Consider the following 12921-nt stretch of genomic DNA (forward strand, 5'->3'; position numbering starts at 1 on the left):
AATGTTAATCAGTAAACTCAAGTGCATTTTCATTAGTATTATCTAAGTTTTTGAGAGACATTTATTTTCACTCCCAGGAGCAAGAGGAAAATGTTTCTCATTTGGAGGGGGCTGTTTTGTTTTTCTCACACCTTATCAATAGGTGATCTCTTTTTCCTGCAGTTTTGGCAATTGACATACACTGAAAAGTTATTTTCATCTCCACTAGGGGACAGTGTGCCACCATTAGGTTTTTTCTTCCATATCAGCAAAATGTTTACAAAAAGAAAATTTAGCTTCAAATTATTTTGATTTGATATTAATGATCTTATAACAAGCCTGTTGAGGGTTTAGTAAGTCTAACACTTGTGGTGTTTGTATATTGTATATGGTACAGAGATAGGGATGTGTATATTTATGACTAGTTGTAAATATAGCTAGTACATTTTTGTTTAGTGTTTGAAATTTTGTGACATTTAAATAATAATTTTTGCATAAGTTCTCCAAAACAAGGATGGAAGAAGGGTATTAATGTCATACTATAAGCAACCTGAATTTCAGGAGATTTTGTAACTCATGGAAATTGAATTAGGTTTTAGGTATGGAATTTGCTGAGACAATGTTATGTTTACCCTTAAAGAAACATTGTGTAATCTCTTGAGACATCTAAAGCCTAAATACCTATGCATACATTTTAACTTTATAGTTTTCCTTTTAGCAGAGTACATTGTGTTCTTTAGAAGTGATGTGTATAAAGGATAGATATCTCAAAGAGATTTCCTTTCAGCTTGTCCATAAAAATTTAGAGGACAATTACATCATAGCTTTTCCTGCTATTCTTTGAGATGGCATTCCACCAAATCCACATACATTTGATTCTAACAGCTTACTATAAGTTTGTTTACACTTTTTAAATTCAAATGCTGATATGTGTATAGTTCAATTATGGGATTTAATGTTTCAAAATATACTTTTTAAAAAAGCTTGTCAATACTAAGTACTTTGGAAATAGTTTCTGCTGAAGTTATCCTTTGAGAAAATTGAAAGGGACAGTTAGTAAGTAAGGATTTTTGAGGACATGGGCATCATATAAAGTTGACCATTTATACTCTTGCAAGGTGCTAGGTATTAGTAATTTATATTACTGCAGCCTTTCCTTGCTCAAATTTTGAGGTGGGAGGTGGAGAAGGATGTAAAAGAAGAGCCGCTATGAGTTATAGAGGTGCCACTGTCATTTCCAATCTTCTGTGAAAACAAATCTCCTGCTTTTCCTGATTTCCCACAAGTTTGCCAAAGGCTTAGGAGTCCCATCAAAGTTTCATCAAGACTTCACTTGATGCTGGATATAGTCATCACAAAAGAACCAACTCAACAACAAAAAGACAAACACACGCAAAGACTGGCATGTGGGATTTTGTTGACACGACTTCATTACTGTGGACTAAATTTACAATTACCTTGTATGTTTAAAAGATAATGGTAATTAGAGCTCTTCTTTTGTGCATCTTTCACCCAGACATGGTGTGTTTCATCCTAAACTTGAAATTATAGGTGGTAGAGAAATAGCTAAATATAAGTTTCTAGGTAAAACTCATGGTGAATTTTAATCCTAAATAATTCAGTTTGATAATTTAGAAAATTAAAAATACATATATTATATTGCTGTTTTTTGGTCTTCTAATAGTCTTAAAACACAGCTATTATGAAACTCTTTAAGATCTCAGTGAACAATTGTTACATGCTGGGTAAAATTAAGTACACATTTTTTTTGTTATTACTTTTAGCTAGAATTTTACATAGTTTTCTTAATATCTAAGAAGAAAGCTAAGACTTTGTGAATTATTAATATGATTCCTTTAGGGGCCTTTTACTGAAGGCTTGAATTTTCAAGCAAAAAAGGTTTTCTTTGTATAGATTTTGAAAATATTTATGGAGAGAAATGCTCCCGGAATTTGGACAATGTTCAGTGCTATTGATTTTCTATGACAACAAATCAAATTTAGCTCCCTGAATTTAACAGTCTTAAAACTAAATTTTAAAATAATTTGTTTTTCCTCTGAGAATAAAATGTGTTAATTGTGGGGGTTTTGAAAATATAGCAAGGCAGAAAGAAGAAATAATATTGTCATAAAGCCATCATCCAAAAGTAACTTCTGTCAACATGTTTATATTTTCCCTCCCAGTATTTTAAGAAAGCCAACTACTGAACAGTATACTGTTTTCCCCCTTTTTAGCTGGTCTATTTTTGCTATAATATAGTTATAACCAAGAAAAAGAGTGAAGCTGGATGTAATAGCTCACACCTATAAGCCTGGTACTTTGGGAAGATGAGGTACAAGGATTGCTTAAGACTAGGCGTTTGAGATCAACCTGGGCAACCTGCACTCTATCCTGGGCAACAAAATTTTCTAAAACAAAATTGACACTGTTATGAAGTGAACAAGATAAAACAAGCACACCGGCTATGACAATAATTTAGATTTAATAGAAAATGCAGACTTCAACACATTATATAGGATTAGTTATGTTGTTTTTTGTTTGTTTGTTTTTGTTTTTTTGTTTTGTTTTGTTTTGTTTTGAGATGAAGTCTCTCTCTGCCACACAAGCTGGAGTGCTGTGGCGCGATCTCAGCTCACTGCAAGCTCCGCCTCCCGGGTTCACGCCATTCTCCTGCCTCAGCCTCGCAAGTAGCTGGGACTACAGGCGCCCGCCACCACACCTGGCTAATTTTTTGTATTTTTCGTAGAGACAGGGATTTCACTGTGTTAGCCAAGATGGTCTCCATCTCCTGGCCTTGTGATCCGCCCGCCTCGGCCTCCCAAAGTGCTGGGATTATGGGCGTGAGCCACTGCACCCGGCCAGTTCTGTTTTTCTTTAAATTGCACAAGCATATGCTTTTTATTTTTATGTGTGGATATGGAAACATTGTTATGCAGTTTTATATTTTATGCTCTTTATGGCTGTTGAGCTGGAATCAAGGTAAACCAGTCCTCGAATTTTTTTTTTTTTTTTTTTTTTTTTTGCTAGAGTTACAGATAGTAAATAAACCGCTGCTGAATGTAATTTCAGTAGTTTTCTTTCTTTACTTTTTAATCTGGGAATTGCGGTACCTGCTTTTCTTACAATACCTTTGTAAGGCCTGTCTTACCACATTAATATGCCACAAAAGAATAAGTCATATCTTTTGTTCCCAAAGTATTTCTTGTCCATCCTGGACTCATCCGTTTTTGCCACCTCTTTCTGTCATCCTTTGGTTCCACTTCTTTTACGAATCATCTCACCATTATTTAATATTATCATGCTCTGAATTCCCTCATCTTTTTATGCCTAGCAATAGTGATATTATCTACTTTCTCACCTTATACTTATTTGTGTTTATTATGTCACATTGCTTTTCTAGGAATGGGGTTGATATTTCCTTTTTCTTGTTTGTTTCATGAATGACTTGGCTGCTGTGATAGCCCATATGTGGTTTTCTAAATGTTCCAAACAGGTTTCCTAGTGGTGAGGGGGTTACCAATAGATAAGGTAGGAAAAGGAAAATAGAATAGTAATATGATCATAAAGTATTAAAACGACTGTAATACTAATTTGTCGTTTTCTTCTCTCTGTGCTACAGGTCAAATTTTTTTTTTACTCTCTTCAAGATTGCTTATACTGTGTTCTGCTCTGCCTATTCATTATAAAACCAGTCCAATTAATTCTTAATTTCAAGCATTTTATAATTGTAAAATTCTCTTTATTATAGATTCTATGTTGAAAATTTCCATTTTTCATCAACGTTTTTATCTCTAGTTCTATTTTTTAGTGTCTTCGGCATAGTTATTTTGAAATCCTTGCATGATGATTCCAATGTATGTCTCATTTCTGGATCTGCTTAAATTATTTTTTTCTCGTGATTATGGGTGGTTTTTTTCCTGCATCTTTGCTTTCTGCTTCTTTGCCTCTCTAGTGATATTTGATGCCACGCTTTGAGTGCAAAACATTATAAAAGCTCTAGGTTATTTTAATGTCCTCTAAGGAATATGAAATTTGTTCAAGCAAGCAGTTGTATTGCTGAATCAGTTTGATCCTGTGGACGTTGTTGAAGTTTTCTTAGGGCAGGTCAGGTTCGGTTTTGCCTTATACCCAGGCTGTAGTCATGGCTTTTCAGACATCCCAGCTGAAAGCCGTGGGTGTTCACCAAGGCGTCTTCATTCTAGCTGGACTCAGATTTAACCTCCTGCTCCTTGGCACGGGGGGGCCTCAAAAATCTCTCCTCAGCTCTCCAACTTTCCAGCAGTTATTCTCTGCTAGGCCTCATTGAGTTTCTCCTTGGGCATGCACAGTTAGGAGCTGGCCAAGGACTGAAGGAATTTTTAGCAGATTTTTAGGAGTTCTCAGCAATTCCTTCCTGTCAGGCATGCTGCCTGCAGAAATACAAGCCACTTTGACAGCTTTAAATTGTTATCTATGTCTTTTCTACCCAGAGAGATTGCTATGCTCTCCTTGGGTTCTGTTTCTCTTCTTTGTAGATTGGAAAAATGCTCTCAGCATGACAGCTGGGGAGAATGTTAGGAGGCTCTTCTTTCAAGGATTATAGACATGCATATGTTACTGTCCAAGACCTGCAAGAAATATTCTCACATAAGTTTTCCAGACTTAATGGCTATATATGGTGAGAGGGTGATATACACTACTCTGTCATAGCTGAAATTAGTTTACTTCATAAAGGTAATAATTCTAACTGCTATTATTATTGAATATTTACTAGGTATCAGTGCTTTACATGTCTTATCTAAGTTCCCACAAAAAATGTTATCCCATTTTCAGATGAAAAAATGGAGAGCTGTAAAACTTCAGCAGTTTGCTCAAAGATCACTTAAGTTGTCAAAGCTGTATATAAGTAGCAGCAATCTGACTTCCCAACTGCATAGTTTATTAAAGGAATATTGTACGTTTTTCAAGGAATATACAAATGGGCCAGTGTGCAAAAATAAATTACCTTTGTAACTCAGGTTTTTTAATCCGGCACATAACATTTGTAAATGGTCATCAATTAAAAAATACCTTTTTGAAAGGAGTATGCTTCAGTTTATAGATATACAGACAAATTCAGAGGATGCTGCAGAGAGTTCCCATATACTCACACCCAGTTTCTCCTATTATTAATATGATATGTTTGTTACAATTTATGTACCAACATTGATGTATTATTATTAACAAAGTCCATAGTTTAGTGAGATTTCCATAGTTCTACCTAATCTGTTTTTCTGTTCCAGTACCCCATGTTACTTTTAGTTCTCTTCAGGCACCTCTTGGCTGTGACAGTTTCTCACACTTTCCTTGTTTTTTGATGACCTGTACAGTTTTGAGGAGCACTTGTCAGGTATATTGTAGAATGTCCCTCCAATAGGAACTTTTCTGATGTCTTCCTCATGATTAGCCTGGAGGTACAGGTTTTTGGGAGGAAGCCCACAGACATAAATGCTATTTTCACATAATTTCAAGAATGTATACTATCAGCATGATTTTTCACTGTTCATATGGACCCTGCTTACCTGAGTTTAATAAATATTTTAAATGTTTATTATATAATATTTGGAACTCACAAAGTAATGTGTGTATACATATATATATATATATGTATACACACACACATTTATGTATGTGAATAATAAAATGATCTCCTGTATTGCACCTCTGCTCCCCACTTTCCTCAAGGATTAAAACCATTTTTTGGTATATTTGTTGGAAGCAAGAAGTGCTTTTATGAGATATATGGGGTTTGCATTTTTTTCTGTGTTAATACTGTTCTAGAGATATGAAATTTTGAGATGAGTTTGAAATCCATGAATTGTGTGACTATCTAATCTTTTCACATACTAGAGTTTCCTGAATATATGTGTGTGTCTAACCATCTTAATCAGTTTTTAAATTTCCATGTTTCTTAAGGGTAGAATGATCAAATGAGTTCAGGCAGAGAGGGAAAACAAATGTTCAGTAGAATGACATAGTTTCTTGTCTTTCAATTCTAATCTTTGAAAATGAAGCCTGTAAAAAATTGAAGAAGTAAATTAATCTTTAAAAGGACATCTTAAATTCTTTACTAAAAATATGTACATTATGGAGCTATCAAAATGAACATAGGTGATTTATTGTAAGATATAGAAATGTGATTTTTCTAGCCCTGGGATCTTAAACAGTTTTTCCTTAATTTCTTCATTTGTTACTGTGCTGCCTTCATTATAACAAGTATAAACTGGTTTCAACGGGGCGATAGAGACAGACTTGTTCTGTTTATTTTTGAAAGAGGAACCTTAATTATCATCATCTGTGTTATGTCTCAATTTAGTAAATGAGACTTAGGAATAGATGTGTGTTATAGACCCTGCAGCACTATAATTAATTGATCATTAAGAATGACAAATGCATATCAATTGTTGGTTTGTATTTGCTCATTTTAGAATATTTATTCATATGTTTATGAATGATGTGACACAGATGAAATCTCTCATATAAATCAATCATATTTTAAGCCCAAACATATATAGTTTTATGATTTGTTTAGATGTGGTTTAGGTATTGTGATATTCTGGAAACCAAAATGGCATTTGAATCCAATTTTTAAATGTTGTATAAAACCCAATTTCAAGAAGCGAAGTAGCTGACATTCAGCATCTTGCAGATCTTCTCCAGCTCCACCCCTTAGAACCCAATCAAGGAAATTGATAGAAAAGAGCACTTTAAGCAGAGATGGCCTCTCACCGTCATCCTCAGCGCTGAGGAACCCAGACGCAGGGTGGTGGGAGCGTGTAGTGGTTGTGGTGAGGCTTCAATAATATATTTATTTTGTACTATTGCCAGGCTTTAGGCTAAATATGCAAATAGGAGTGAAGAAGGTAAGCAATTGCAGTCAGTGTTAACAACTGAGCTCAACTAAAAGGGTGATATGTCTATCATAATCAGAACCTCTTTTGCTTTGAATTTGTTATAATTTATGGAGTGCTACCATGTGTTAGGCATTGAGCAAAGTGTTCCATATTCAAAGATAAAATGAAAAATTCTTTACATCAAAAAACGCATCATCTGGTAAAATAGATGGTCAACTAAAAAAGACTATAAAATTCAGTGTGCTAGAGGAATTCACAGCGGTGGAAACATACAGTCACTTCACCCAACTGGACTGGAGGATAGGAGTCAGGGTAGATTTCAAGAATCTCTGATACCTAGGTTGAACCACGAAGAGTAATTAGGGTCAGCTAAGCTAGAAAAGGGTGTGGGAAAGCTTTTCTGGCGATGGAATTAGCTGGCCCAAAGATATTCAAGCTCAGAAAAACAGCTTGTTTGGACAATCTTAAGCAGTTCTATGTGGCTTGGAGAATTGAGTAATTTTAGAGGAATATCAAGAAGAGGCCGAGAGGATAAGGGACATTTTATTACCAGGTAATGGGATCAGACTTTATCCTGAGGTTTAAAAGTAGTCTTCAAAGGATTTTAGTCAGGATACTGATGTGATCAGATCTATATTTTAAAATAAGTATTTTGACTTCCCTGTGGGAAATGAAGTATAAGAGGGCAAGACTTTAGAGGGACTATCTGTGAGAATATTCCAGTAATTGAGGACAGAAGGTGCTATGCTGGCAGTGGCAGTTTGAGCGGCATTATCCTTAATGCCTTATCTCAATGTATATGGATGCAAGAAACAATAAGAAGGAGCTACAATAGGTCCTAGTAATATAGTGGATATTGGGATAAGGCATTAAGGATGATTCGGGAGTTTAGAGATTGGTTACCACATCCCTCTTTTAAAAGATAGCACAATTCACAACACAGAGACCTGAAAGATATTAGCTCTGTTTCTATTTTCCCTTCACATTACAATCTCCTCATTATAAATAGTTAGAATAAATGGATTCTTACAGGCAATATGATTTCAAAGGCAAAACCACTTTTTAGCAACTTGTAAAATAACTCATTTCTTGAATTTTCCCGATTCTTACTTTACAAACAGCAAGCAGGGTTTTCCCCCCATACCAGTACTCACAAACAGTTCATAACAAAGTTGGAGAACACTCAGAAACAAGATGAAGAAAAGGATTGCATCATTGATGAAATATTCACACTTCAGTGAAGAGCCAAAAGTTGTCAGAAATTGGATTAAGGGAAAATAATCTTTTCTTTCTGTTAGAATTTGAAATTGTGTCAGTGTTTTTCCTTGCATCTTAAGCAAATATGTTTTGGTCTATAATGAAAAGTGTTTGTGAAAGTATTTCCTCTTTATTCAGGGAACCGTGTCCATGACAGTGGCTAGAGTCTGAGCTTCTAAAATGCCGAATCCAGACAGCAGCAGATCTTGAAAAGTGGCTTTTTATCAAATTTAACACATGGCATTTTTTTTTTCTAAAATATTACTGTTTTATCCTTTCTTTTCAGGATGATCAGAAGCTACAGGAGAGTTTAAGGCAAGGTGCTATCATTATTGCTTCATTAATTAAGGAAAGAAATTCTGGACTCATTGGTCAGCTTCTGATAGCATGAAGAACACAGAAAATTACCTACTTTGGAAAACATCTATTTGAGTATCTTTATTGTGCTTTATGCCCCGGCTGCTGTGTGTGGTAGAATGTTTCAGTTGTCTTTTATATCTTCTGTATAATTTGTAGGATGTGATGCTTAGATTATAAAGCAGATTAATGTTTATATCTATGAAATAAAGAATACTCTTATGTATGACAAATATTAATTGCCTGAACCAGAAAAAAATAGTAGATAAGTGGAAAATAATAGCTTTCAAATGAATCTTTCCACAGAGACATGAACGGTCAAATAGAAATAATGATGGGCGAGCTATTCTTTCAAGGAATGAGAATTTAGAAAACTTCAGCTATTATCCTAACTGTTAATTAATAATTTACACTATTATGAAGCTAATGGATAAACTTCAGAATTATTCTCACTTCTATAATTGTCCTGTCACCGGGTGATATTTTGTCTTTTTGTCTTGTGTTAAAAATGTCTACACCTTAGTAAAAAAGGGTGAGGGGGATACCAGGGAACAGAACTGTTTGTTTCTAGCATTTTCCCCATTTGCCACATATTACTCAGGATCCCTAAAAGAGGTGTCATTTCCTTCTTTTCTGTTTTTAAATTGTATATTATTTTTGGTTTATGAACTATAATTATGACGTACATTATTTTAAAGGGTCTCTAGTTTTTCTGAATGAACTTAAAAGTGTCTGGAAAGTTTCGTAAGTGATTCTGGTCAATCCCTGGTTAGTTATCTTCTGTAAGGTAGAGAATCTATTGTACATCATAGAGTTAAATTAGTTATTTCAATTCAGATACTGCTACCTTTTAAAATCAAGTTCTTATTTCCAGTTTTCATTGGTATATACATCTGAAATATTAATATTTTCCCTTGCATTTTATAATCATGGTTGTCCTTTAATTCATTAGAGGTGCCTTTTAATCTATACATACACTTACTCTATTTATTTTATTTTTTATTTTTTTGAGATGGAGTCTCCCTCTGTCACTCAGGCTGGAGTGCAGTGGCACAATCTGAGCTCACTGCAACCTCTGCCTCCTGGGTTTAAACAATTATCCTCCCTCAGCCTCCCGAGTAGCTGGGATTACAGGCACCCACCACCACACCTGGCTAATTTTTTTTTTTGTGTGTGTGTGTGTGTGTGTGTATTTTTAGTAGACAAGGGTTTTCACCATGTAGGCCAGGCTGGTCTTGAACTCCTGACCTCAAGTAATCTGCCTGCCTCGGCCTCCTAAAATGCTGGGATTATAGGTGTGAGCCACCATACCCAGCCAACATACATTTATTTTATTGAAACAGATTAGGGCTTAGGCTGCACGTGGAAACTATAAAAGTTGCATGAAATGTTTTCAGTTAAAGATACACTATACAATATCTACCTTGTGGAATTTTTATTTAACATGTTGGGTGATTTTCCCTCTAGTGTTCAAGTATCTATATAGTAGGAGAGTTTACATTTTACATTCTCCTAATTGAAATGTGTTATTTGAATGTAGGCTTGTATCTAAATTCCTGGGCCTGCCCTTTTTCTCTCTCTAGGAATATTAAGAAATTTAAAACACATTAATTTAAGTTTTTGAGGATGGAAATAGGTAAGCTATGTGTGGATTGTGGTTAGAATGTCTGTGCCTTTGTTCAGGTGTCGGCTGTGTGTGTGGCGAAAACCACAGCTGCTGAGTCCGCAACATGCACCTGTTGAAGTCATCAGGTGAAAATGTTTAAGACTTTGAAAGTACTCATAAAGGAAGAAGGGGAAATGTTATCAAGGCTTTAAAGAGAGGGTAAGTGTCTTTAAGAAGAATGCAGGAAACTGGGCATATTTGTGACACAGCAAAATCACCGTGATCTCTGGAGCGCTGGCTGAGTTAACATAGACTTCAGCTTAAGGAATCCTACAGCAGACAAGAATTTATCCCAGAGTACTTACTATGACATACCCTAGGCAACTGGTAACATTTAGTATAATTTAGTTAATAAAATATTAAATTGTGCCTGGAAAAAAATAGCATTTGGTCCTTCATAGCAGACAAAGCAATTCACAGCATTGGAAAAAATATATATATATGTATTTTTATGTTTTATGTATATGTATTTTATATGTATATATATCTGCACATCCTTCACTATTTTCATGAGGAAATTGGAGCTCAGGGATCTTAGTTACCTTGCCAAAATCATGTGACTGAATAGTAACAAAAGTTTGGGCTTAAACTCAGGAAGACTGATAATAAGTGTTAAGCTTATATTCCTGTCTAACAATGACCCCTGGCAAAGACATCTGAAAGACGTTATATATAAGCCAGAGGCACTGAATGAACATTGGTGAAATGGACGAGAAGGGTGGGACACATATGTCCAGGGACTAGATGAAAGTCCTGGAGCTTTTGGCTTTCCAGCCACCTTCCTAGCATAAATAAATTGTAGCTAAAGTTAAGGGAATGGAGAGAAGTATTGGCCAAAAGAGATCCAGCCGGGCACGGTGGCTCACGCCTGTAATCCCAGCATTTTGGGAGGCCGAGGAGGGCAGATCATGAGGTCAGGAGATTGAGACCATCCTGGCTAATGAGGTGAAACCCCGTCTCTACTAAAAACATAAAAAAATTAGCCAGGCGTCGTGGTGGGCGCCTGTAGTCCCAGCTACTGGGAAGGCTGAGGCAGGAGAATGGCGTGAACCCGGGAGGCGGAGCTTGCAGTGAGCCGAGATAGCGCCACTGCACTCCAGCCTGGGCGACAGAGCTAGACTCCGTCTCAAAAAAAAAAAAAAAAAAAAAAGAGAGATCCAGAGGTAACTTTACAGTTACATTTTTATCACTGCTTCTGTAAATTTACTTCAGTAAAAGCTGTCTATTCTCACTTTATTTTCCAAAATCTCTTAAAAAATAATAGTGATTATGCTTCAAGGTTTCTGAAAATGCTTCTACTTGTGGGAAATTTTGTTGCAAAATGGTTTTCTTTCTAAACTTACGCTAGTTAGTTAAATGCAAATTAAAGTTAGTCATCTTAGGAGTTCATCATAGCGTGAGTAATGGTTTGATTAATGACATTTTGGTAGAGGTCCTATTTTTTTTCATGAAAGTGCTCAATTTGAGATGCCTTGTTGCGAGTATACTCATTTACAGGTAAGAGTCAGCTCCCTGTATTCTCTCAGAGTCATTGTTATGGTTATTATTTTAAGCATTTTACATTAATTTAACAGAAATTTTTCTTCCCTAACTTCTGTCAACTTCATGTAAATACAGTGATCATCTTATAAAAATCAAATTACAGAATGTCTTAAAATCTGTAAATTTGACTTTGTTTTAATGTTGAAACTACAAATTCACAGAGGCATAAATCTAACATCTTAATTAAAATGTCAACCATATGCAAGAAGAAAGAAGTTATTTAGAAAGTTTAATTTGAAAATAGAATAATGAAGCATTTTAATTGATACAGGATTTGTTAATATGGCTTAAAATCAGTGGACTAGAAGTAGCTGTGTAGGTGGTGGTTGGCATTATATTTGCATTTATATATGTTCTTATTAATTTCAGTTTCAAAATTGTAAAAAGCATATGCATATTTTTAAGGTGACATTGAAAAAGTACTATAAAGATTCTAAATATGTTGTTTTTACCAAACAAAATATAAGTAAATAAATTATTGATTTAAAATCTAATGGCATTTTCTTTTTTTTTAGTTTATACATGTTTTTTCAAACTCAGTCACAATTGAATAACTAAATGTAACATTCTCAGAATATAATATTGTGATGGTTTATATTATAGAAAGATAGAATTTGAAGTCCAGATCTATATTCTCTAAATATATATATATATTTACATATATACTTATGTATGTAAATATATATATTTTATAGTACTCACATATATAAAATTACATGTATAAACACATAACCATATATATATATATATATATATATATTTGATTATGAAACCAGAAGTCTTAAATAGATTTCCTCTTCTTCTCCTAGTTTTTAGCAATTATAGTGGCTGCTAAGGATATGAAACCTATACTTGGGCACAGTGGAGAAAAGTATTGTGATTACTTAATCTCTGTAATGAGTTGAATTATTGCTCAGAAATACTCTTTTCTTCCCATTGCCTTCTGGAGAAATATTTGTTCAGGACTTTGGTATTCATCATGTGACCTGCTTTGGCTAGTACAGTGAGTCAGAAATGTCAGTGTGCCACTGAGACTAGACCTGCAGAGACCTTTTGTATTTCTACTCTCTCTCCTGCTTCCACGACCACCATGAGAAGAACATGCCCTGCCTAGCCCGCTGCCTCCAGAAGGAAGTCAAGAGCCAACATCAGCTGACCTCCAGCTAACCCATAAATGGATGAAGGGCCCAGCTAAGATCAGCAGAGCCACCTAGCCCAGTTAGCTTGACCTCCAGCAGATTTGTGAGC

The 12921-nt window shown here is 35.0% G+C and overlaps 1 protein-coding gene across 7 annotated transcripts in view; it reads left to right on the forward strand.

Moving 5' to 3' along the window:
- Nucleotides 1–8698, forward strand: part of CRPPA (CDP-L-ribitol pyrophosphorylase A) — a 328167-nt gene extending 319469 nt beyond the window's left edge. For all 7 annotated transcript variants that reach the window (XM_063667502.1, XM_054494935.2, XM_054494927.2 and 4 more), the window contains one exon: nucleotides 8395–8698. In XM_063667502.1, the coding sequence (XP_063523572.1) occupies nucleotides 8395–8499 (105 nt within the window). In that variant the 3' untranslated portion in view covers nucleotides 8500–8698. The remainder of the gene's footprint in view (nucleotides 1–8394) is intronic.
- Nucleotides 8699–12921: the final 4223 nt, after the last annotated feature.

Source organism: Pongo pygmaeus, chromosome 6, assembly GCF_028885625.2.
Source record: "Pongo pygmaeus isolate AG05252 chromosome 6, NHGRI_mPonPyg2-v2.0_pri, whole genome shotgun sequence".
Lineage (NCBI taxonomy): Eukaryota > Metazoa > Chordata > Mammalia > Primates > Hominidae > Pongo > Pongo pygmaeus.